Genomic DNA, 26,455 nt, shown 5'->3' on the forward strand with positions numbered 1-26,455 from the left:
CAATCTATTTCAAATTTTACACGTACCTTTAAACATTGGAGCAAGCCTCCAAACTCCAAGACCTCCGATAGATGTGAATTGCCCCAAGGAACACTCCAAGAGGAACAGCGGAACCCCAGCGAAAATCAGGGTTAAGAAATATGGGATAAGAAAGGCCCCTAAAAGAAAAGTAACATTATGTAAACTCCAGTGAGATTGATGTGTATATATATATTATTGCTTTGTCTACCAGCAATTATCAGATGATAATACAACATGTCTGTCTAATACTTGGACATATAAATGTATCTTCTGAGGATGGCTACAAGGAGACATTAATTATAAAATAGCCTTCAACCAAACATTCTTAATTTGGATTATTTTACTTAAAGGCCTTGTCTAGTTTAGAAAACCCATTTTCATACACCCTTGTAGGGAATTCTGGGTTAACAGAGAGAGGTCCTCTGTTCAGGATCCTCATCTCGTCGACACAGTAGAGAACAGCTATAAAGAGCGTCTCTCGCACTGGAGAACATGTCCTGCTTTACATAGACAACACATTCATTTTAATGGGCACTGTGTACTGCTAAATTTTTAAATAAATTGAACACTTGTCACCAGGTTTTCCTACAACTTTCAGCTGATCGCTGGGGTTTCCAGCAGGTGGACACTATGTGATCAACTTATTGTCAATGAATCCTTCAATCAAGTATACTTGTCCAAAGAGCCCAACGCCTTGAAGAGATGAAGTATGTTGACCACAGTTCATTGAAGATACAGATATGTTCACTCCACCCCTGGTTAAATTAGATAGTGATGTCATATCTGACAGTCTTGTTGCTACTGCCTGATAACCACAATCTTAAGAATGGGTTGTCTAATAAGGGCATATAAACCATAGAGGGAGGCCATGTGATTGCTATGGGGACCTTAGAAAGAGGGGACCCAACCCTGATTTGCCCCATCCACTATGCTACTTGGTGAAGAGAACCTCAGCTGGAGGTATAATTACCACTGAACTGAGGGTAGAGAATGGCAACTAAATTATGCCTAACTCCATCTCTGATTGCCACATTGAACATATTTTTGTAAAAATAAATTACAGTGACATGTTCTCCATAGTGACTTGACCCCTGTGGCTAGTAATTAGCTTTAGCTAATAGTGTATATGTTCCCAAATGTAATGGCTTGGTAACACAGAGCTATGTTTTTTGAGCTGTTTGTTTGTTCTAGTACAGATCACAGTAGTAGCACAGCACAGTTTGGCTTTCAAAGTACAATACAAACCAGCCTACTCAAAATATCTGTAATTCATATGGAACCCACAGTAAGGGATGTATGATAAACTTAAAACAGTGGTGCACTGCTAATGTACCAAGGAAGTTAAAGCTTACCTGTTATTATAACTCTTTTTTTATTTTTATTCCAACAATCAGTAAGACATGAGTGATACATTAGCAGTCTGTAATTCCCATTTTCCTGCCTGCAACCTTTCTATAAATGTTCAGAAACCTCTTCAGTCACCAAAACATTCTCAACTGTAAAACAGTAAATACTAGTCAGGGTGGAGGGGGGAGCTACAGCAGTATCTCTTCCTTAGTGTGAGAGGGGAGGGGAGGAGTAAGGATCAATGTACCCATGCAATTAGAGCCTACCTGTTATTATTATTATTATTATTATTATTGTTGCTTTATTATTATTATAATTATTAGATATTTTTTAGTCAGTAGGATATGAGTAGTACATCAACTGTCTGTAGCTCCCGTTTTCCTTCCTGCAACCTTCTGTGAATGCTAAGAAATCTCTTTAGTCATCAAAACATACTTTAGTGTAAAACAGTAAATATTAGACCGAGTGGAGGGGGAAGCTACAGCAGTATCTCTCCCTAAGGCCCCATGCACACGAAGATAATTTTTATCCACAATTACGGATCCGTAATTGCGGACAAATTACGGATACATTTCTATGGCCCACGGACACCTTCCCATATATCTAAGGGTACGTGTCTGGGCCGTAGAAATAACCCGCAAAAAATGGGACATGTTCTATTTTTTGAATTTGCGGACCATGCTTCTATACTTTATAATGGGAGCACGGTCCACAAATGCTGGTGACAGTTCGCAACCGTCCGTGCCAGTAATGACAGAACATGCATACGGCTACGGCCGTGTGCATGAGGCCTTATTGAGTGAAAGTCATGCTGTGAGAGGGGAGGGGGAGGAGCAAGTATGTTGTAGTCTCTCTGCTTCAATCTTTGTGTAAGAAGGGAGGGGAAACAGAAGGGGGAGACATCTGATTGGTTCAGAACCCACAGTTAAGCTCTGACATCACACCAGTAAGACCCATCACAGAGAGAAAGTGTTAATTTACAGAAACCAGCAAAGGGAAGGGAAGAGACCCAATATATGTAGGTTAGACAACATATTTTTTTTGCACTACATCTAATACACCTCTAAAGATGCCTAAGAATGGATGGTGATTTACTTTTTGTAACATTAGGTACACTTTAAAATACAAATTTTGCACAATGGCATATTGTTTTAATAGACAGGGAGACTTGAGAGTATTTAATGGGAAACACATGCCAAAAAATGAGTTTCAAAAGGAAACACTGATTATTAATGGCTTAACCCTTAAGTCAATGTCTCACCCAAGAAGATGGTCACATATGGGATTTCAGCCAACTCTCTCATAAATACCCATTGGCTTTGTGCATGTTTATTTCAGTAAAGAGATGGGGAAAAGTCACCATCAGAATGTTCAGGAGATAGGGGGATAAAAAATTGAATATCCGAGGGCGCAGCTGTACTGAAAATTGCTTTTATTTGTACAACAACAACAACGTGTTTCAAGGCCGTACCGGCCTCTTCGTCAGGTTAGGTACAAGTGTCACCTGGATCTACATAGTGGATTTTTATCAATCTTCGAACCGGAATTTGGGCTGCAACTGTCTCAACCTAAGTATAACTTGGACACGCATCATGGGATGTTATGCTCCTAGCATAACAACATCAGGTCAGCATAATTGACCACCTTTATCCTATTGTTCTCATATTTTACAGGCTCATGCACTATGTGCGCTTTGTTCCCTTTTTCCCTATAGCGTGACCATGAGAATGTTATCGTTTATCTTCTATGGGAATAAAGGAACAGATATGTTGATCTTTCTATCCCCACAACAACATATTTTTGGCATATCCCCCATACACATGAAATTGACAGCTGATTTTGCTGAAATTGGTGTGTTTGACTAACATTTATCTAATATGTATGACCTGCTATGGGACAACTATGGACAACTGACTCTGCAGACAGAGTTTTCTTCCTATTGGAGGAAAGTTATTGACACAAATCTTCTGAAAATGATGCAATGTAAAAAGGATACAGAAAACATGACCATATATAACGTACTATACATTCCAGGGAAATTATGGAAAAATATGCAAAATAGTATTAACTTGACATTCTACCAAACATCCCATTATGCCTAATATCTGACCACACAATTCATTCAACAAACAAATATATATCCAATATCCAATATGAAGTGTGGTTTTGCAATGTTTGTATAGATATATAAATTGTCTCAGGGCTTTTAATTTGCTTTTTAATAGTTTTCCGCGGTTCTTATGACTCAGGTAACTTTGCGCATGATGGATGCAGAAGCACTAACATTTACATACCGTCTATATCAAATTTGAAGTAACAAGAAAGAAAAAATATTGATTTTTAAAAACTAGGTTGTCAACCTTTAAGTTCTGGTACCTTACTATGCGTCATGCTGGCATAAACGCCCATCACACACTTAAAAAAATTTCAGCAACAACTGCAGCCCCTTTGTTATACTAATCGGTGGAGATCCCGGAGGTCAGACCCTCACCGATCAGTCTATAATGGCCTAAAGTTTATTGAAAAAAGTCTTTCAGATACTTTTCAAGATCCTATCTAGCCTAGCGCTCATGTCATTATATGTTAAATTGTTATTTTCCATTTTTTTTTCGCTTGACCTGTACATAACCCGTTCCATCAGTCATATCCAGTCAGATCCACTAACAATCGTTTGCCTATAAGGAGGCAAGACTCTCTTCCAGTGGCTTATTTTAATGAAGAAATGGATGGGACAGGTTGGATATTTCTTGTCTCATTCTATTGTTTTTCCAGAGAATTGGCACTGGAGATGTCTGGAAATCTTTCACGTCTCTGCTTCATAGAATTAACATGTTTGTTTGGCAAACAGAAACTTGCATGTTTATAATGGGATCAGACATTGTAATTGTAGGCTGAATTAAGTTTTTGGCTAGCCGTTTTTGATGGGCAGACTTGGAGACAATTACGCACAGAATTTTTTGCCTATAATCATAGTTACAGTACATAGTGGATTGGACTAAGACATATGTTCAACTTTTTTACTTGCAAACTACATGTGATACAGATAAAATCCAGGTAGAACCACCCATGAATGGCAGAGACCAATTTGTCATAGGGGAAATTATTGGTCCGCTACTGGCAAGCAGACCAATCCCTGGATCTTCATTCTACATTAATACCAGTAAAACTGTATATTGTATTTCTCCAGGGAGTTGTGCAACCCTTTCGTAAATCTATCCATACTTGCAGCTATTACCAGTTTCTGTGAAAGTATGTCTCATACATTTCCTCATAAGTGAGATCCTCCATGCATACTATTAATTTGGATTACATTCTTTGAACTTTGACCAGTTCCCCGATATAATTTTTCTGAGTTTGTATCCAAAACTGGACTATGTTCAAGATGTAGATGCACAGATGTTTTATAAACGGATAAATAATACCTTCTTTAAAAGACATGCCTTTTTTTAATACATAACAATATCTTGTTAGCATTAGATGAAGCAGATTACCATTACATATTATAATTTGTTATCAATAATTACCCTTAAATCAATCTATATTGTGGATTAATGCAATAGAAATTCATTCAGAGGATAAATGGCTTGCCTATTTTTGTCCCAAAATATATAATATTAATGAAAATTAAACTTGATTTGCCAGTTTACCCAGGTCTGCATGTAGAGCTAACACATCCTGTGCTTTATCTAAAAACCTATAGACCTTGGTGTCATCTGCACATAGAGACAAAGTATAACCAAGTCCAACAGTAATGATCCCAGTACAGATCTCTGTGGTACCCCACTTGTAACATTAGTCAATCAAATGTAGAGCACCCTGGAAGTTTATGGCTCTATATAAAAAAAAATAATAAGTCGACGGTGTGGTATAAACAATTTTTAAGCACTATTTGTCTATCAGCAAACATTGTATCAAATTATAATTTTACTTCCCATACCAATGGATCAATGGAAATTGTTCATAAAACTCAAACAAAATATTATATTATTATTAGTATTATTATATTGGTCAGACCAACAGAATAAAACTAACATTGGTCTGATTGGGTTACCAAATATCCATGAATAACAATATGTATATATGTGTAAACCGATCTTCACTCATATTTGATTATCCCCATCCAATACATGTTTTGTGTTTTAAGAATTAAGAATTTTCTATATTCAGCCATTAAGACATTAAATTATTGTTGATATTGCAAAGAAATGTTTTGTCATAAGTCTCTTTCACACTTGCGTATTTACGTCAGTATTTCGTATCAGTATTCGTAAGCTGAAACTAGCAAGTCTGGGGATCCTTGTCGTGGATTGCGAGCTTGCGTCCTTTTGGCCAAAATGATCACTAATACCCCAGGTATTTTTCATTATTACTTATATTCGCTTCTTTTGGACACAGCCAGGTCTTTGATGCTGGGAGAGCATGGTGTGTTGTTGTTTGGCCTAGCAAGCAGGGTAGCCCGCTCTATGAATTATCAAGGCGTCACAAATAGGCTTCTACCTGGCTAGTCACGTTGCGCCTCATGACTTACACACTATTCCTCCATGTTTCACACACTTGCATCCCATTATTCATTTATTTTTTAGGCACTTCACTCATTACTGCCCCCTATATTTCACTCACATTATTACACTTGCACATACACTATTCATTTATTATTTCTTACTACACATCACATGCACCACATACCACTCCCCTCAAGACTAGTGGGAGTGGCTATTATTATTTAAAGCACCTGCTCACTCGCCTTCATCAGCGTTTCAGACCTGGCTGTGTCCATTTGTAAGTATGGCCTTTTTCGGTGTTTTTGAATAAATGTCCTTGTTTTTATCTGTTTTGTCTGTACATCAGGAGCTTTTCGCTCCAGTTAGGGACTCGCAAGTCTGGGGATCCTTGTCGTGGATTGCGAGCTTGCGTCCTTTTGGCCAAAATGATCACTAATACCCCAGGTATTTTTCATTATTACTTATATTCGCTTCTTTTGGACACAGCCAGGTCTTTGATGCTGGGAGAGCATGGTGTGTTGTTGTTTGGCCTAGCAAGCAGGGTAGCCCGCTCTATGAATTATCAAGGCGTCACAAATAGGCTTCTACCTGGCTAGTCACGTTGCGCCTCATGACTTACACACTATTCCTCCATGTTTCACACACTTGCATCCCATTATTCATTTATTTTTTAGGCACTTCACTCATTACTGCCCCCTATATTTCACTCACATTATTACACTTGCACATACACTATTCATTTATTATTTCTTACTACACATCACATGCACCACATACCACTCCCCTCAAGACTAGTGGGAGTGGCTATTATTATTTAAAGCACCTGCTCACTCGCCTTCATCAGCGTTTCAGACCTGGCTGTGTCCATTTGTAAGTATGGCCTTTTTCGGTGTTTTTGAATAAATGTCCTTGTTTTTATCTGTTTTGAAAGTATAACCAAGTCCAACAGTAATGATCCCAGTACAGATCTCTGTGGTACCCCACTTGTAACATTAGTCAATCAAATGTAGAGCACCCTGGAAGTTTATGGCTCTATATAAAAAAAAATAATAAGTCGACGGTGTGGTATAAACAATTTTTAAGCACTATTTGTCTATCAGCAAACATTGTATCAAATTATAATTTTACTTCCCATACCAATGGATCAATGGAAATTGTTCATAAAACTCAAACAAAATATTATATTATTATTAGTATTATTATATTGGTCAGACCAACAGAATAAAACTAACATTGGTCTGATTGGGTTACCAAATATCCATGAATAACAATATGTATATATGTGTAAACCGATCTTCACTCATATTTGATTATCCCCATCCAATACATGTTTTGTGTTTTAAGAATTAAGAATTTTCTATATTCAGCCATTAAGACATTAAATTATTGTTGATATTGCAAAGAAATGTTTTGTCATAAGTCTCTTTCACACTTGCGTATTTACGTCAGTATTTCGTATCAGTATTCGTAAGCTGAAACTAGAAGTGGTACCAAAACACAGAAGAGGTACAAATTTTTCCATTATACTTATACTGTTTATGTAAATACTGACCAAAATACTGCCGTGTGAAAGTGACCTGAAGATCACAATACATAACCCATTTTGTGTCATAGTCCATGGGGTGGATTCATTGGGTTTCTACTGGATTTGGCTTTTCTTAGTGCAGAGGAATTTTCCATTTACCTTTAACCCCTGCAAGATTTATGGCCTTTGTTGGAAGGAATTTCTAGGGTATACTGAAGGGGATAATGGGTTACAAGCGTTGTTAGACAGAGTCATAGTCAGGCAAAGCAAGAAATTAAGGCAGAATGGTGCATTCCCAGTGGGAAGATAGGAATGGTTTGAGATGAGTGGCAGTCATTCTGGTAGGTATCAAGTATGCAGGGCCAGCATTAGGGGGAGGCAAACTAGGCAATTGCCCAGGGCCCCTATCCTCTCAGGGCCCCCTGCCCAATGGCGGCACTATAGCAGCCATAGCGGATGCAGGACGTAGATACAATTAAATATTATGGCGGAGCAGCTCCCAACTCCACCATTCACTAGGCTACAGGCCACATTAGGCCTGCAGCCTATAAGACACTGGGACAGAATCCCTGCTCAGGCCTGTGTGATGACGTCACTGGATAACGCCAGCCTACGTAAGGGTCCAAGCATCTCAAGGCTGTGGAGAAGCTGTGTACGTCGCGGGAATGGTGCTAGGTGAAAACATTTTTTATTGTTGTGGGGCTGGGTGGCACTATCTACAAGAGGTGCTGTGTGGTACTATCTACAAAGAGGGCTGTGTGGAACTATCTACAAGGGGGGGTTGTGTGGCACTATCTACAAGGGGGGCTGTGTGGCACTATCTACAAGAGGGGCTGTTTGTATCTACAAGGGGGGCTGTGTGGCACTATCTACAGGGGGCTGTGTGACAGGGGGCTGTGTGTGGTACTATATATATTGGCACTGTGGCACTATCTACAGGGGCACAAAGGGGACATTATTACTGTGTGAGGGCACAAAGGGGGCACGGTTAGTGATGGGGCACTTTTATTGTGTCGAGCACTAAGGGATCATTATTACAATTTAGGACACTGAGGATTATGAGTTTGCTTCGAGGATGAGGTATGGGGTTGCTGGAAAAGCGAGAAACCAACATGTCTGTGCATCAATTTCTGCATAGAAGAGTCGTGGCTGGAATAAGTCGTAAGAGGTCTGGGCCGGATGGATGAAAAAAAGGGAAAGTCAACTACTCCAATCAGAGAAAACATCACCTGTGAGTCACTGGATATAAATATGCTGTAATTACTTATACTGTCTGCAGAGCTCCTATGTAAAACTGGCATTTACCACTATATGGTCAATATATAGGGGTAATATTGGTCTTTGTATAGTTGTTTTTATTCAGTAACAGTATGGGGGTATTATTCAGTCAATATGTGGTTATGGTGTGGCAGTATTATTCAGTAACAGTATGGGGGTATTATTCAGTCACTATGTGGTTATGGTGTGGTGATATTATTCAGTAACAGTAAGGGGGTTATTTTTGAGTCACTATGTGGTTATGGTGTGGCGGTATTATTCAGGGACATATGCTTTGGGTCTTGCCACACTCCTGGACGCGCTGGAAATCAGTGATGCAGTTCTCTGCACATCGCCTTCTGAATTGACTGCATTATTGATACAATAATTCGGTATTTGGGACCCCACTTTTAACTGCCTACTGCCACACTTTGTCTAAAACCAGTTCTGCCGGTATAGGATAGGAAGCCAGAGTTTAAGAGTAAGGTAATAAAACAGACTTGTCAGTAACAGGTCAAGAACACAATCAGAAAGCTCTCTGCCGCAAATCTCACAGGAACACAGGGAACATTATTTCTCAGGCACCAGAGAGGAGTGTTAAACTAGTATATATACACGTGGGTAAAGAATGATTCCATAATTTTTAGTGCATAAATATTTCCTGTGCATTCACCCTTTAAATTGTTAAGACTAGCCAGGAGGAGGGAAGCTTGCCACCAAGCAGGGGCCTGAGGACAGATTGGAGAAGTCATACGCTGGGATTTGCAGCTGGGCTAGTTTGGAGGCTTCACTTGATCTCAATGTCACACAAGGAGGTTTTCCAACATGTTGCAATAACCAGATAATTATCCACACAGGCTGGTAAGACATCTGCCACATAACAGCCTTAAGAACCTATCCTCCTACCTTAAACTGAATTATTATATATGAATTATATACTGAATGTATGTAGATTTATGCATAAGTGATATAAAAACCTGTGTATGTTTGTTATTATTAGAGAAGGGTGAACTTTTGAATCCACTACACCACTGATTCACTGAATCTGAATAATTAGATATGTCATCAAAGAGTGTCAGTGGAGGTTTGACATTTAGAATTAAGGCCCTTAAGGCTATGTTCACACGGAGTATTTTGGGGGAGGAATATCTGCCTCAAAATTCCGTTTGGAACTTTGAGGCAGATATTCCTCTCCCTGCACGCCGATTTTCGCGGCGATTACCGCGCCGTTTTTCGCCCGCGGCCATTGAGCGCCGCGGGCATAAAACAGCGAGAAATACGCTTTCTCCTGCCTCCCATTGAAGTCAATGGGAGGTCAGAGGCGGAAGCGCCCGAAGATAGGGCATGTCGCTTCTTTTTCCCGCGAGGCAGTTTTACTGCTCGCGGGAAAAAGACGCCGACGCCTCCCATTGAAATCAATGGGAGGCGTTCTCGGGCCGTTTTTGCCGAGTTTTGCGACGCGGTTTCCGCGTCAAAAAACTCGGCAAAATACCCCGTGTGAACATAGCCTAATGATCCCAATTATATAATAAGAGGTCCAATTTAACACTAAAAATTTTAAATTGGCCAGGGAACACTGGTGAAACAACATCACAATTGCTTCCTGGAAAGGTGAACTTAAGGCTGGGTTCCCACAGTGCTAATTTGCTGCAGATTGTGCATGCGTTTTTTTTTAAGCCAAAATCAGGAACGGAACCTAAACAGAAGAAATATTTAAAGTAAGGCTTTATAGGTCTGCTCTCCTGGATTAAATTCTGGTTTTGGTTAAAAAATCTGCAGCAAATCTGCACTGTGGGAACACAGCCTTAGGGTCCTATTACACGGCCCGACATGGGCCGTGTAAACGAGCGCCGATCTACAAGATAGCTCGGTACACGCAGCAATAATTGCTTTTGTATAGGGATAAGCAATCGTTACACCCATCGCTTGTCCCCATACACTCTCATCATTTCGGCAGTGCATCCCCCTGATTACACAGGGAGAGGTGCTGCCGACAGCTATATTTTTTAATTCTGCCTAATCAAAAGAGCAAATCAGCCGATGAACAAGCGTTTGTTCATTCATCGGCTGATCATTGCCCTGATCACACCGGGCAATGATCGGGAACGAGCGTTCATATGAACGCTCATTTGCCCGATCATTGGCCCGTGTAATAGAGCCTTTAGAAGAGAGTCGAAATTTAACACACTGTAAGCAATTGTTAATTTTTTCTTTTGGCCAACTCACAGATAGCAGCATCGCAAGTTCACAATAGGGAGGCTAATCAAAGAAGGCTAGTAGAATGCAGAAAATTGTTAACAATTTGTTTTCAATATCTTGGCACTACTCTGCCAGAAATGTACATCTGAAATTGGGCCACAAAAGCTGACACAACATGAAGATTACACCTGAATAAGGGTTTGTGCACACAACAGAGACAGGGAGGCTGTATGGCAGCACATAGAGACTGTATGTCTCCTTTGTACGGAGCTATATAGCATTCGCGCCCTTCACGTCATACAGGCTACGAGCACAGAGCTCTGTTGCGTGCAATCCGTGTGTATGGAGAGTACAGATATGACCACCCTTACCATTGCTTGAAATTTGTTTATGACTCCAATTTCTCTTGAAAAAATTCAATATAATATTTTGACATACTAGCAAAACCTTTGAGAAACTGTAATTCACATCACAATTACTGGGTGTCCAAACATAGACACATATAGCATAGACATCTTGTGACATAGTGTCACAAAATCCTTTTTTTTTCAAAGCTGGTTATCTTGCGCCAAACATCGCAAGATATGTTGAGATATAAGAAAATGTAAGGAAGGAAACATCTGTGCCTCTGCAAATATGATGGAGATGCCACAATCGTATAGAAAAAATTCTTATGCCTCCATATGATATCGGAGTCCTTACAGAACTATTGTAGAGGCCTCATGGACCTCTTTGGCAGCCCTATTACAACTCTGTACAAAACTGAGTGTTTTGACCAGTGGGTTGTGGACCCACTGGGCTACTCCACTGGTTTGGCATGGGGACACCTCTAAGGGCGTTATCTAAGTAAGCTCCCTGGTCTTCACCCTTTTACAACCATACAGAGGTCTGGTCTTCGCTGCTGGGAGGCTCCCGGGTCGCTACCCCTTGAGGTGGTCCTGTGTGGTACTATCTATAGGGGGCTGTGTGTGGCGCTATCTACAGGGGGGTGTGATGCTGTCTACAGGGGGTGTGTGGTGCTAACTACAGGGGGTGTGTGGTGCTATCTACAGGGGGTGTGTGGCGCTATCTACAGGGGGTGTGTGTGTGATGCTATCTACAGGTGGTGTGTGGCGCTATCTACAGGGGACTTTGTGTGGCGCTATTTACAAGGGGTGTGTGGCACTATCTATATGGGGCTGTGTGTGATGCTATCTACAAGTGGAGTGTGGTGCTATCTACAGGGGGCTGTGTGGCGCTATTTACAGGGGCTGTGTGTGGCACTATCTACTGGGTGCTGAGTGGAAGTATCTATAGGGGGCTATGTGAGATGCTATCTACAAGGGGTGTGGCGCTATCTACAGCGGGGTATGAGATTCTATCTACAGGGGAGTTTGGCAGTATCTACAGGGGGCTGTATGTGGCGTTATCTACAGGGGGCTGTATGTGGCGCTATCTACTGGGGGCTCTGTGTATGTGGTGCTTTACTTTACAGTGTATGGTGCTATTATATTTGGGGGCACAGTGTGTGGCACCATGATAATTTTATCTTTCGTTTTATAGGTGTGGAAATGTTGGAAAAGTGAGGAGCTGAAGACATCTGAGTGGTCGGGAGAAGTCATCATGAAGTCTGAAAACTACTAGAATCTGAGACGTCGTCACCTGTGAGTCACTAGATTTATAGAGAATCTGTCACCTCTCCTGACATGTTTATTATAGGAAATCCTTGTATTTCACAAAAATGATTTGCGCAGTCCAGGACTGATGAACAAATTGATGTTACCATTCCCCTTGTCAGGAGGATGTACAGTGTGAATCTGTCAGTATGTAGGGACACAGCCCTGTGACAAGGGGAATCGTAACACCCATTTGTTAATGCTTGCACAAAAAAGTAGTGTTAAAAGAGTTACGGCGGGGCAGTGCGGCAGGGGAGAAGTGGGGCCCAAGTTTGGGTAACAATCCGCCACTGCAGATGGTACATTGATGGATGGAAGCTACAGGCTTGTCACCGACAGTTAGAGGCAGACTGGCAGCGGCAGCTGGATGGAACCTGATAGCGGATAGCTGGACACTGGCTGATGACATGTAGCTGATTACAGACAGACAGCAGATTACTGGATTCAGGCTAATAACAGATAACTAGATACAGCCTGGTACCGGATAACTAGATACAGGCTGAAAACAGATAGCAATAGTTGACTAGAATCAGATGCACACAGGAACCTTAGCAGGGTACAACTAGGTGGTTCCAATGTTGCTCAGGCACCAGGTGGATTGTGTAGGTGTCTCAAATAGTCCTGAGGCAACAGGGATTGGATATGAGAACTTTGAATTTCCTGCGTGCTGGCCCTTTAAGAGGTGGCTGGAGCATGTGCACTAGGGACATTGGGGGTGTAAGCGCAGGAACACAGCAGACGCCGGAAGCCAGGGAGGGAGGCAGAACCAGGCCGCCGGAGGAGATACGGGACCTGGAGGTGGGGACTGCCGGTAGGAGCAGGACACACCGCTGGCGTTACACTGAGCCTTAATACGGCTGTATGCATGAGCCCTTAATTGGAAGGAGGCTCAAAGCTGGCTCACAAAGAACATTTGCCCATTCAAGATGTATACGGAAAAGTATGATATTATGAGAGTCTTTAAATCATATTATTGTAAATTTGCAGATATTTTTGTGTTGTTAAGGGCATGCCTAACACATGTGTAGATTGTGCAGCTTTAGAGTAACTTTTCTATGTTTTTTCTATGATAGAATTATATATTTTATATATTTTGTAGCATGAGAAGGTTATTGTCTTCATGTAAAGACATCATTTGATCATTCTTCCCATGAGATCAGCTGTGGCACTACATTTCTCTTATTCTTCCTTCAGATGTCGTTGAAAGTGAAAAATAACATAAAATAATTAATCTCTTGTTGATCACAAAGCACGACCGGGAATGGAACATCAAATCTCTACACATTACACAAGAAGGTGCAAAACCATTGGACACGTTTAAGTAAATTGTTCACATGGAAACTATACCACAATGGAAACGATCTATTGATGTGTCTGTAAATTATATCCACATAAGACGAGTGTGTCCGATTTGTGCGCGTAAAAAAAGCAGCATTTTTCCTACATTTTATGTCCGTGTGCCATCAGTGTGCATTACGTATTGGCATCAGTGTGCATTGCGTATGGGCATCAGTGTACTTTGCGTGCGTTTTTCACGTCCATGCAAGCACTTCTTTCTATTTTAAACATTTCTCTGAAATTCTTTGTAACTGATGCGTGAAACACGAACAGCACACAGCACACGTCTGTATGTTGTTCATGGTTTCCACGCACCCATAGACTTCAATGGGAGACTAGGTGCGCGAAAACGCACCAACATAGGACATGCAGTGAATTTTGAATTTTTGTTTCTTTCTCCCATCCCTTGGTTGAACTTGATGGACATATGTATTTTTTCAACTGAACTAACTATGTAACTATGTACAGGAATAATTGCTGGAATTACGCTGCCATCAGCTGTCCCCAATGTCCCTATACACTGAAATCACTACAGCATATTAATACCAGGTTATCCTTTTTCTGATTGTCTTATACGCAAGTTGTCAGTAACATAAGACTCAACGTGTCAATATGAGATTTGTAATTTTATAATATTTTTTTGTCCCAATAAACATTTGAAGAAATAGTAATAGAAAAAAGACCCTGTGGGACCATTGTGGCTCAAAGTAATATGATGATAATAATTTTATGTATTGAATTAGGGGCTTGCATACCTTTTTTAAAATGTATTATTAAAACCTAAGATGTCAATGTCTTTTTGCTCTCATTTTTTTTATTACTTATAGGCATATTATTCAGGGTTTTATGAGTCCTGACACATTGTACATTCCACATTATTTCTACTATGACAAGCCCCCAGGCGGGTTTTTTACTAGATTTTTCACAATGGCCATTATCAACATTTTAAAGACAGTGCTGATTTTCATTTTAGAAGAAGTCGTACTGCCTGTCCAGTGTTGACGATGGTTATGAAAAAATGTGCCATATTTTATTACAAATATTAGAATTCACCTTGAATTTCAGTAACCTATATAATGGTCTCAAGCCTTGTACTTTTATATGCCCATGAATCTTCTTGGTTGCTTCTACTAAGCTTATAATTTACTGGGTTCACACTGTGTGTTCTTCAGCAAAGGCTGCAAGATGAGGCTGAAAATACCAAAACAGATTCTGGTGTTCCAGACTAAATTCATCTAGAAGATCTTAATGTTATTATCTACAGTAGGGTGTAAATTACCACATATATAGTATACCCATAACCATAATCCAAAGTTTTTCCTCTTTACATTCTTAGAAATCATATTTGCCTTTGAATTAGTAATAGTTAAAATATGAAATCCCTTCTATGCCATAATAGTTGATATTTTGGTAAAATAAAGAAGGTGAAATTTTGCTGAGAAGTGAGCTATTCTGCTAATCCTTTCAGCCTGAAGATTAAGCACAGTACTACAGTACCGTTGTGTAATAAGAAGTGTGAAGTTCTTAGTCCTCCAATTGCATATCGGATAATTCTGTCAGCAGACAACTTGAATCTAATATTTAGAATAGGAATATATTACACTGTTAGAATCAGTCTGTCAACAGGACAAACACCTTTATTTCAGAGCATCTAACAGATGCCTTAAGAAAAACAAGCCAGTGGGAGATATTCCAAGAAATTGTATCTTCTATGTAAATTAAGTGTCCCGTATCAGGGCTTCAGGGGGCCTCATAGTGGGTTCAAGAACACATTAAATGTGCTAAGTATCATTTTTATCCATGTAGATAGTATATCAATGCATTTTTATAGGATTACTAGTTACAGGGCACTAGTAATTCTTTAAAACATCTCGCCTTTTTTTAGTCTGTGACTTCTTCTGTGATCTCATTTTTTCCATCTGTGTTTGTAATATAGCAATGTTACCTCCTGGAGGCACCCCCATACTAAAGGGTACAATCTTCCTAAACCTACTTAATCTACCAAGTAGGGGAATCTCTAAATCCCATTATTACTATACATGAATAGACCAAAAGGTCCCAAATAGTAGTCATAAGAGATTAATTTCCAAAAATCTGAAAAATGTTGAAGGGTAACTAAACTTTCAAAAAACTTCTGACATGTCATAGTGACATGTCATAAGTTTTTATCGGTGGGGCCTGAGCACTGAGATCCCCACCGATCGCTAAAACAAAGCGACAGAAGCGCTCGGTGAACGCTGAGCCGCTTTGTTTCTGATCAGCTTTTCTCGGAAAGCCTAGCAATTGGTCTACGGGCTCAATAGATAGTTTATGAGCCTGTACACCAAGGGCTTTCCGAGACAAGCCGATCAGAAACGAAGCGGCTCATCGCTCACCCGAGTGCTTCTGTCACTTCGTTCTAGCGATCGGTGGGGGTCTCAGTGCTCGCCCTCAGAGTGGTCAGTTCTGCTTGCATTTGGAAACAATTATGGAATTAAAAAGTTAAGACTCAATATATCAAGTTCATGGAAGAAAACCAAATCAATTACATCTTTAATAAATAAAATGGCTCAAATATGTCTAACATTACTGTGCCCCCCATAAAGATCCAGTAAAACACTAATCAACAACTAACACCATAGCACCAATATGATTGCCCACTAACCAGCTTTCCACTTTAACTCTTTACGCTCAAAAGTATTACAGCACAGTGCTTTCTATGTGTTGCAGGTCATTATATATACCACACATAGTTTTACGAAAGTTTTTATGCTAAAGCTATGAACAATGGCAGAATCTGCACCTATTACCTACTCAGTGCAATGTGCCATGATGTTAGATTTCCATTAATGCTCTATCCAAAAACCGATGATGTTCCCTTTACCTACTCAAAAGGAGGGACCACACCAGATAATTGGCAGGATATATGTTTTGTTGTGTTTTTAGAAGACAAAGAAATAAATTAAAATAATTTTCTGAAAGAACTATTAAAATTTAACTATGAAAAAGGGCCCATAAGGTGAGATATGTAGCAGAAGTGCTACATTGCCGCCTGAGCCTCCATGTACCCCATTAAAGAGGATCTGTCACTAGTTTAGTAATGCCCTATCTCTTAGCTAATCTAATAGGCGCTGTCACACTGATGATGCTAGTGAAAATTATGTCCCAAAGCATTTATTATTTTAAAAGTTATGAGCTTTTTTCTAAATATGCAAATTAGCCTATATTTGACAAACGGGCATCAACACCAGCGATTCTCCTGAGGTGGAGCCTCCTCACAGCCTCTGACGCTGTCCTATCAGCATGAAGCTGCTTCACGCAGTGTGAGAGACATTCTAGAAGGAGGGGGGATTAATTCTAACAGCCATATCTCCGGCTGTGGACCACCTAGAACAGCGGTTCTCATAGTATATGAAAGATGAAATTCTAATCTTTCTTATAACACCAGTCGCAGTTCAATCTGTGAAACAACCGGAGATATCACCAGCTGAAAATACAGTTGGGAATGGAAGCTATATACTAAATGAACACGCTGTGTTGCTGGGCAGGGAAGGGGGAGAAGCTGTGTGCTGATTGAACAGCATCATACAAAAAACATTACACCGCTCAGAGTGAAAAAAGAGTCACCTCCTATTTGGCAAGTATAGCCAAATTAGCATATTTAGAAAAACACTCAGAACTTTGCAAATAATAAACATTTTTGAAAACAAATTACACTGTAGTTATCAGCATCATAGCACCTATTAGATGAGTTAGGGGATAGGGAATTAATAAAGTAGTGACAGATCCTCTTTAACCCCTTCCCGCATTTTCACGTACATGCACGTTGGGGAATGCAGCCTGTTCGCGCATTCCCACGTGCATGTATGTGATGGAGATGTGACTGACAGCCAGGCTCCCGGTGAAACGGCCGAGATTGAAGAAACTTTCAATCTCAGCCATTTAACCCATTAAATGCCGCGGTCAATAGCGACCGAGGCATTTAAATCTATTGACAGAGGGAGGGAGCTCACTGTGTCACCCATCGGCGGCCCGTGATTGTGATCGCCGGCCGCCAATGAGTTGCCATGGCAGCCGGTGGTCTAACAAAGACCCCCAGGTCTGCCCTGGCTGTATGCCTATTAGGCCCAGAGGCACGGCCTAATAGATTGCCTGTCAGTTTTACACTGACAGGCAATAATGCTTTGGTATACTAAGTATACCAAAGCATTATATTTGCGATCAGAAGATCACAAGGTTGAAGTCCCCTAGTGGGACTTAAAAAAATTATTAAAAACAATCAAATAAAGTTTTTGAACATATAAAAAAAAAACATGAACAGTAAAAATAAAATAAAACCATTTTATTTAATAAAAGTGTAAAAAAAACAAGTACACATATATGGTATTGCTGTGATCATAACAACACAAAGAATAAAGTTAACACATTAATTCAACTGTATAGTGAACGCTGTACAAAAAAACACAATTAAACATTAGCAAAATTGCTTTTTTTCTCTATTCCCCCACCAAAAAAATATAATAAAAGTTAATCAATAAGTCCCATGGACCCCAAAATAGTAACGATGAAAACTACAATTTGACCCGCAAAAAACGAGCATTAGTATTGCAGTATATCGTGCAAGCGATTTAACGATCGCTGGTTGAAGTCCCCTAGGGGGACTAATAAAAAAAGTTAAAATTTGTAAAATAAAGGTTTTTTTTTATGTAAAAAAAAATATTAAAAGTTCACTGTTAAAAAGATAACCTTTCCCCATTTCCCCCCTAGAGCATAGTAAAAAAAAATGAATAAATAAACATAATTGGTATCGTCGCGTCCTATACAATATATCATTATTTAACCCGTACGGTGAACGCCGTAAAAAAAAAAAACATTGTAAACTCCAAAATCGCTATTTTTTGGTCACCTAATCTCGCACAAAAAATGAAATAAAAAGTGATCAAAATGTTGCATGTACCCCAAAATGGTATAATTAAAAACTACAGCTTATCTCGCAAAAAATAAGCCCTAATACCACTTAATCGACGGGAAAAATAAAAAACGTATGGCTCTCAGAATTTGGCGACACAAAATAAATAAAAAATTTTTACACTTAGGTTTTTACTTGTAAAAGTAGTAAAATATAGAAAAAACTATAGAAATTTGTTATCGCTGTAATCGTATTGACCCACAAAATAAAGTTAACATGTTGTTTTAATTGCACAGTGAATTTCCTAGTACATTATATGGCACAATAAATGGTGCTACGAAAAACGACAACTTATACTGCAAAAATCAAGCCCTCGTAGGACTATATCGACGGAAAAATAAAAAAGTTATGGCTTTTGAAAAGTGGGGAGGAAAAAACTACTAGTCTATTTCCTATAGTCCTATTTGCTTCTACAGTACTAGAGTATCACATAGAATAGTTGTCAAGTTTTCATGTGTCTTAAAGTGTGTTTTTTTGCCATTTAAAACTAGTAATTATAGTGTACGGGCACGAGTAATTATAGTGTACGGGCACTCTACATGAGACAGACAGAAAGTGTTAGTCCTGTCTTTGTAATGTAATGCGAGTGTAAAGGAAAAATACACCATTATTTGGATTAATTTGATGCAACTATCACTTCGGGATGAGGCTTGCTCTGTGCCAGCTAAATATTCAGGGTTGTGTTAGAAAAAAAATTATTGTCTGCCGTGTAGCCCTATGTATGTCATTATGTACGTCCTGCATTGTATTAATGCTAACAAATGCCAAGTGCAATAGATAAGTAGACATACTAATCCAGTGAAAACTCTGTATACTGTTTACATGGACTACAGTATGTACAAGCATTTTTTGTAAAAAAAAAATTAAACATCAAAGACTTAAAGAAGTGCAGGGTTTTATTATTTTTGCTCATACAGAGGTTGCAATCTTGACCGTAAATGCATTAAATAACTACACAGTGGCAAGAAATGTTAACTTGACTTTTTCAATGGTTTTGGATGGCTTATGTGATAAGTTATCACGCTGCAGCAAGTTATCAATGTATAAGGATTGCTACATCTGTAAACCCATACTGATTAAGAATGCATGAGGGTCAATTCCACTGCAGACACATGTAATTCGGTACATCAAATAGAGTCTCTACAGCATCACTGCAAACCCTCTTCATCACCATTGTTTTGATGTAGGTGAGACAAACTTTCTTTGATGTAGGTTATAAACATGCAATGTCACAGAAGACATGTGAACATGTGAGGGAAAGTAAAATAATGTAAAAATTGGCTTTTCTTTGAAGTGCCACTGTGTGAAAAGTAAAATCATGGGGTGAAGAAAATCGATAATATAAATGTAGTATTATCTCTCTGAAGGGACAGCAGGATATTTTTTCCTTATTCTAATATTTGAAAAGACTCATGCACACATCCGTTGCCCGTCGTACGGCCGCTCATGATGTATCCGTGAAACACGGACTGCACTCGGATGGCTTCCGTGTGCAGTCTGTTGTTTCAACGGACCAAATGAAGGGAATGGCCGAGACTGTTCCCTCAAAAATTGACAGGTGTAGGACCTGTCCTATTTTTGTCGGAACGGCCACACGGTTCCGTTAAAACAATGGAAGTGTGCATGTCCCCATAGAAATGAATGTGTCAGTGTGCTATCCATTAAAAAAACAAAAGCACACTGAAGAAAATTACGGAAAGGGCATGAGGCCTAAGGATTACAAGAAAATGTAAACTTTATTGATCTAAAAAAAATTAGGTAGAATAATTGATTGATTTGATTGATTGATTGATTGATTGATAAATAGTGTATTGTGAGAAATCACGCAAATGTCTTAAAGTGTACATATCCTTCCAAACAAAACAACAATAACAATCTCTCAATAGATGAAAAAAAAGCCTGAAATGTTGTGTGTAAGCTGCATATTTTGGATCTTTTTTCCTTCCTTCTGCTGGTTTGAATGGGTATTTCACCCCTGAGGCTCCCCCTCTCCTCTTACAGCATAAGTGTCACACACTGGCCAATGAACTGCAGCTGCATCCCCCTCTTTTCAGTATACTATTCATCCCTACTGTACTGCTCTAGATGGATTTTTTGAGGACTGAGGAGGTTTATGAACATCCCGGAGATCCTGCAGACAAAACTGGAACAAGAGGCTGCTGGAAGGCGATTCAGATATCACTTTTCCCTAATGAGATATACTACAAAGTTTCCTGTATTCACACTGATTTAGCCCAAAAAGTTATAGTGATAGGCACACTTTAATATTCATTTTGATCTGTTAATCATAATTAGTATATTTTCATTATATTTTAGAGAAATTAGTGTCTTTATAAAATTTTCTTTCACCGTCCCACTACTGCCTTATCCTAAAATCTGTCACCTTGAATAAAAATGTAACATTTCCTATAAATCATACATACGGCATTAACCTACCAAAATGAAAAATCTGCATAGTAAATAACATAATATATAACGTATCTAATCCATGCTACACCAAGTGCCTTAAGGTGTAGGTGTAGAAAATTTCACCGGAAACCTGCTGTTAGATATGCAGATTTTTGTGTGGATTTTGATGCAGGTTTTCACCATGAATTTCACCCTTCTCATTGAAAGGAGGAAAATCTGCAATGAAAATTCACAAAATAACTTGACATGCATGTCAATTTACGTGCGGAAAATATATGCAGAATGTAGCTGAGATTTATTTAAATCCCATCTACGTTGCTCGTACTGTATTACGCTTTGGCTTTTTCTGTCTGTATTTTTCATGTGCAGGTACCCTTAAAGTTCAATGGTTGAATGGAATATTACTTTTTCGCCAAAATTAATAAAATACTATTTTTTAATAAATACTATTTTTTAATAATTTCAACAGCGTCTTACCTCCTCCATTCTTTCCACAGAGATATGGAAATCTCCATACATTTCCTAAGCCAATTGCATAACCAACACAGGACATAAGGAAATCAAATCTTCCTTTCCATGTATCTCTCTCGACATCTTCTGTTCTCTTCTTCTGAACCTTAACAACCAAGGTCTTGGGTTTATCATTTGTGATCGGTGCTTCACAGAGCTCAGTAGAAATTTGTCCATCTGCAACTTTAGTTCCATTTGTTGCCATGTCTCGTGGTTTGGAATGGCAGTGCCTGGTACCCAGACGTGAAATTTCAGCACCAGTCCACGTGGACAGCAGTTTCGCGGCTCCCTTTTACTTCACTAGGGTTACAAAGATGATTTAAAAATCCTCTGTTTATGGTTGCAGGTCCACATCAGACTATAAGATTAGATGTTGAGCTGAAAAAACAACAAAAATATTTTTATAATGACATCACAACAATGGTAGTAGATTTATTATATGCAGTTTTAAGATCAAAACACTAATTTATACATTCTATTTCTAATGAAAAAAAAAACATGCAAGAAAAAGAGGGAGCTGCACATTATTTATGATTAAAAAAATATTTTCTTAAAGACCACAGGCAGAACTGAAATACATTCCTATGTCTAGCGCAGGGCCTTGAGGGGTGGTGGATGACACATGGATTCTCTCTTTAGCTTTCTTTGAATTCCTGTGTCATGTACCTCCCCCCCAGGCCGTGGACTAGGCATAACACTGTTTATATTCTCTATATAGTAAATGGACAGTAGTACACATGGGGACAAAATAATCTGAAAAGATAAAATTATATTCATTAACATATATATATATAGTCCTGCAAATAGATGAACACAGCACTCCACAATAGCAGAAAATCAGGCCATGTGCTCGTCACCTGGGGATGAATCAATTCCCCCTTCTTTTTTAAAAATAGAAACAAGCATAGAACACAGAGACGGCACCAGGACTTCAAGTCAGATGAAAAGCAAAGTGGATTTAATCACCTCAGAAAACAGCAACGTTTCGGTTCAACAGGAACCTTTCTCAACAGGAACCTTTATGGCTTGAGAAAGGTTCCTGTTGAACCGAAATGTTGCTGTTTTCTGAGGTGATTAAATCCACTTTGCTTTTCATCTGACTTGAAGTCCTGGTGCCGTCTCTGTGTTCTATGCTTGTTTCCATATATATATATATATATATATCTATATATATATATACATACATACACACATATATGCATTATATACAATTTATGACCAAAGGTATTGGAATACAGCTCTTAATTATTGAATGTCGGTGTTTCATTTAGTCCCATTGTCACCTGTGTATAATATCAAGCACCTCACCATGCAGTCTGCCTTTACAAACATTTGTGAAAGAATGGTTCGTTCTAAAGAGCTCACTGAATTGAAATCCGCCACTGGACTCTGGAGCAGTGGAAACGTGTTCTGTGCAGTGACGAATCACACTTCTCTATCTGGCAGTCCCATGGACAAGTCTGGGTTTGGCAAATGCCAGGAGAACGTTACCTGCCTGACTGCATTGTGCCAACTGTAAAGTTTGGTGGAGGAGGGATAATGCTTAGAGGCTGTTTCTCAGGGGTGGGACTAGGCCCCTTAGTTTCAGTTCAGGGAAATCTTAATGCTTCAGCATACCAAGACATTTTGACAATTGTGTACTTCCAACTTTAGGGGAACAGTTTGGGAAAGGCCCTTTTCTGTTCCTGCCTGACTGTGCCCCAGTGCACAAAGCAAGGTCCATAAAGACATGGTTGGGTGATTTTGGGGTGGAAGAAGTTGACTGGCACACAGAGCCCTGACCTCAACCCCATCCAAAACCTTTGGGATGAACTGGAACGGAGATTGCGAGCCAGACCCTCTTGTTCAACATCAGTGTCTGAACTCACAAATGCTCTTCTAGATGAATGGGCAAAAATTCTCACAGACACTCTCCAAAATTCTGTAGAAAGCCTTCCCAGAGGGGTGGAAGCTATTTTAGCTCCAAAGAGGGGACCAATGTCATACTAATGCCTATGGATTTAGAATAATATATAAACTGCAGTGACCACTGCATAAATTAATTACCGTAAAACAAATCCTATTTTTTTTTACATGCCATAAACAAATAACCCAATTTAAATACATACAACTATTGATATCTTGCTTTGTCCAGACTACAGAATGGTCAGTGGTTTTGCAAAGTGGACAACAAAATAGCCAAAATTTTAAAGCCCTAGAACTTTAGTAAAGGGAGTCAAGCAAGTAAAGATTTGTTTGAATCAAACCAGAGATTCCACTTGAAGCACACATGTACTGATTGATACTATGGATATATTATGAAAAGACCTAATTCAATGAAATAGATATGATTGAAAGACTAGAAAGAAAAAGAGGAAGAAAATAATTAACAAGTTGGATGAAGAACCATCGAGACCCAACCAAAGGACATGACATTGTGGAAAACACTGTTCACATAGTCACCAGGTATAGAGTTGCAAGCTTCATTTTTTTTGTCCACTATTCTTACAAAACTTTATGTGAATGGTATGGATGGATTCCAGCCCTAATGAGCAGGCTGGATGGAACTTCACTATAAATCATCATAAATAAAAAAAATAAAGAAGGACATAGTAAACTATTTACGGTAAACAGGTGTGAATATGTTTCTAAGAAGTTATGCAGATTTTCAAAGGATGTGATGATGTTACTATAATCCAGAATATGTCACTTTTTTAAAGATTTTCTTTTCTTTCTGATTGAAGTATACAGTTTTGTTTTTTTTTGTCAAATATGGTAAGTGGTAAACTTTAATTGCCCAAGAGATCATTATCTTATCTTAGTATTGATTCAGATCCAACATTATAGCGTACAAGAACCAACTGAGCTGATTTTATTCTTAAAATAAAACAGAAACAGATCAATTGATTTTTAGGAGAAAACAGCATTTGAAAAGCTGTAAAAGAGTGATGTATAAAGCAGAAATGTTAAAGTGCAATCAATTTACAATCAAAATTCACTTAAAGGTGCAAATATTAGATGTATTTCTGTTTTTAGTAGATCATATGCCCTTATGATTTAAAGGAATTTTCCATGAAAAATGCTCAACTAAATAGTGTCCAAAAGACCCACCCAACTTACTTTTCCTTATTGCTCCCGGTGGCACTATTTAATTTTTCATTAGCAGGTAATGATATTTATAGTGGTTTATGACTATATTATTCCCACAGCTCTTCCTCCGATATTCCGTACTTTGTCATTCCCAAACCTCTTTTGTTCCAAGCACTGTACAAAGCACTTTTTATTTCCCTCTTGCTCTACAGCCTTTTCCTGGCTCCCTTGTCACTCATGTTGCAACAGCCAATCCTCATGTGTGAAATGTCTGTTAAAGGCTCTGCAGTTCCTGCATCCAGCTTTTTCCAGACAGAACTTTATTCATAAATTAGAAAAATAATAAATAATCTTCCTTCTGAAACCTTGTATAAATAAGGGAGCATAGGGACAGTCTGTGAGTGAAGAGGTCCTGTTCATGTTAGAATACAGTTTTTACAAGGTTAGACACAGGCAGACAAGCAAGCTGCGCCTCCCACAGGCTAAGAAAAATAGCTGCAACCATTCACAAGTTGAATAAATGTACAAACGTATAGATTATTCTTGAGGAAATAACTACCATATTGAGGAGCTTTGGCGAGACTCATTTAATCACTGCATCTGCAATTTCTTTTTATGCGGGTTATCCCATTTACAAATCCCCTATACGAAAATGTAGAGCCTTCACTAGGGGGGGGGGGGGGCTCTCATTTAGAAACCCAACATCAATTAACCAGAGAAAAAAAAGGCTGCAAAAATAGTTTCCCTCTCGTTTCTCCCCCTTAATTTTTTATTACACAATGTCATTTTAAGTAATAACTACACATTTTAGTTAATTTGATATAAAATTGTAGCATCTTTCAACTTAAAGTGTGAAAAGTGGTTGAAAAATCTTCAGTTTTCCGTTCTGAAGACTGATGCAGGTTTTCCTGATCCTTATAAGTGGTATGGTACTCTCCTCTTTTTCTCCCATTTTCTTCCTTCCTCTCTTTGTTTGGCTTCATCTTAATCCTTCCTCTCATCTTTTTTTTTTTGTTTTTATCATATTTTTTCTTTTCTCCTTTGGCCCTTGGTATCTTCTACCTACCATAACATTATTTTCCTGCTCTAATAAAGTACATCCCCTAATGCATTAACAATTATTTAAGTGCTTTCACTTTTTTATACGGTGTTGTTTTATACTTTAATCTGTATAATTTGGATTTAATCTTCCTTGGTCCTTAAATGTGAATGTGTATATACTGTAGATGCATGTCTTAGCCTATTGCCCCAAGGTTAATAATAGTGATAATGACTTGGGTTTATGATAACACACTTATTTGACCATTCGGATTTGGATCTTATGTAAATAATGAATTTTCCAACCTCTGCTGAATATACAACATACTTGCATTTTTTTGTTGAATGACTTATGAGATTTGCATCGCAATTCAGCTTAGTAGAATAAAATCTTAAAGGACATGTTTATGGGGAAAACAGTTTGGTAAATATTACTGCTTACATTCCGTAACTGTATGTGACTGCTGAAGCGGAGAGAAAAACAATGGGAGATTAATTAATATGTTGTCTGCAAATGTAACTGCAAATGATGTTTGCAATGGGAAAATCCTGCAATGATAGACGTTGGTCCCACCTTCTATTTTCTATAAAAGCCTCTGTATTGTAAACACTCAGTGGGAAGTGGTTCTTGGTTATT

The 26,455-nt window shown here is 38.8% G+C and overlaps 1 protein-coding gene across 1 annotated transcript in view; it reads right to left on the reverse strand.

Moving 5' to 3' along the window:
• The window catches only part of LOC142658106 (sodium- and chloride-dependent GABA transporter 1), a 141,363-nt gene that overhangs the window by 53,420 nt on the left and 61,488 nt on the right, over positions 1-26,455 (reverse strand). Inside the window, exons 2-3 of the mRNA XM_075833853.1 lie at positions 21,679-22,089; positions 27-158 (exon numbers count right to left, since the gene is read on the reverse strand). Coding sequence (XP_075689968.1) covers positions 27-158; positions 21,679-21,916 — 370 coding nt within the window. The 5' untranslated portion in view covers positions 21,917-22,089. The remainder of the gene's footprint in view (positions 1-26; positions 159-21,678; positions 22,090-26,455) is intronic.

Source organism: Rhinoderma darwinii, chromosome 7, assembly GCF_050947455.1.
Source record: "Rhinoderma darwinii isolate aRhiDar2 chromosome 7, aRhiDar2.hap1, whole genome shotgun sequence".
In the NCBI taxonomy this organism is placed as follows: Eukaryota; Metazoa; Chordata; class Amphibia; order Anura; family Rhinodermatidae; genus Rhinoderma; species Rhinoderma darwinii.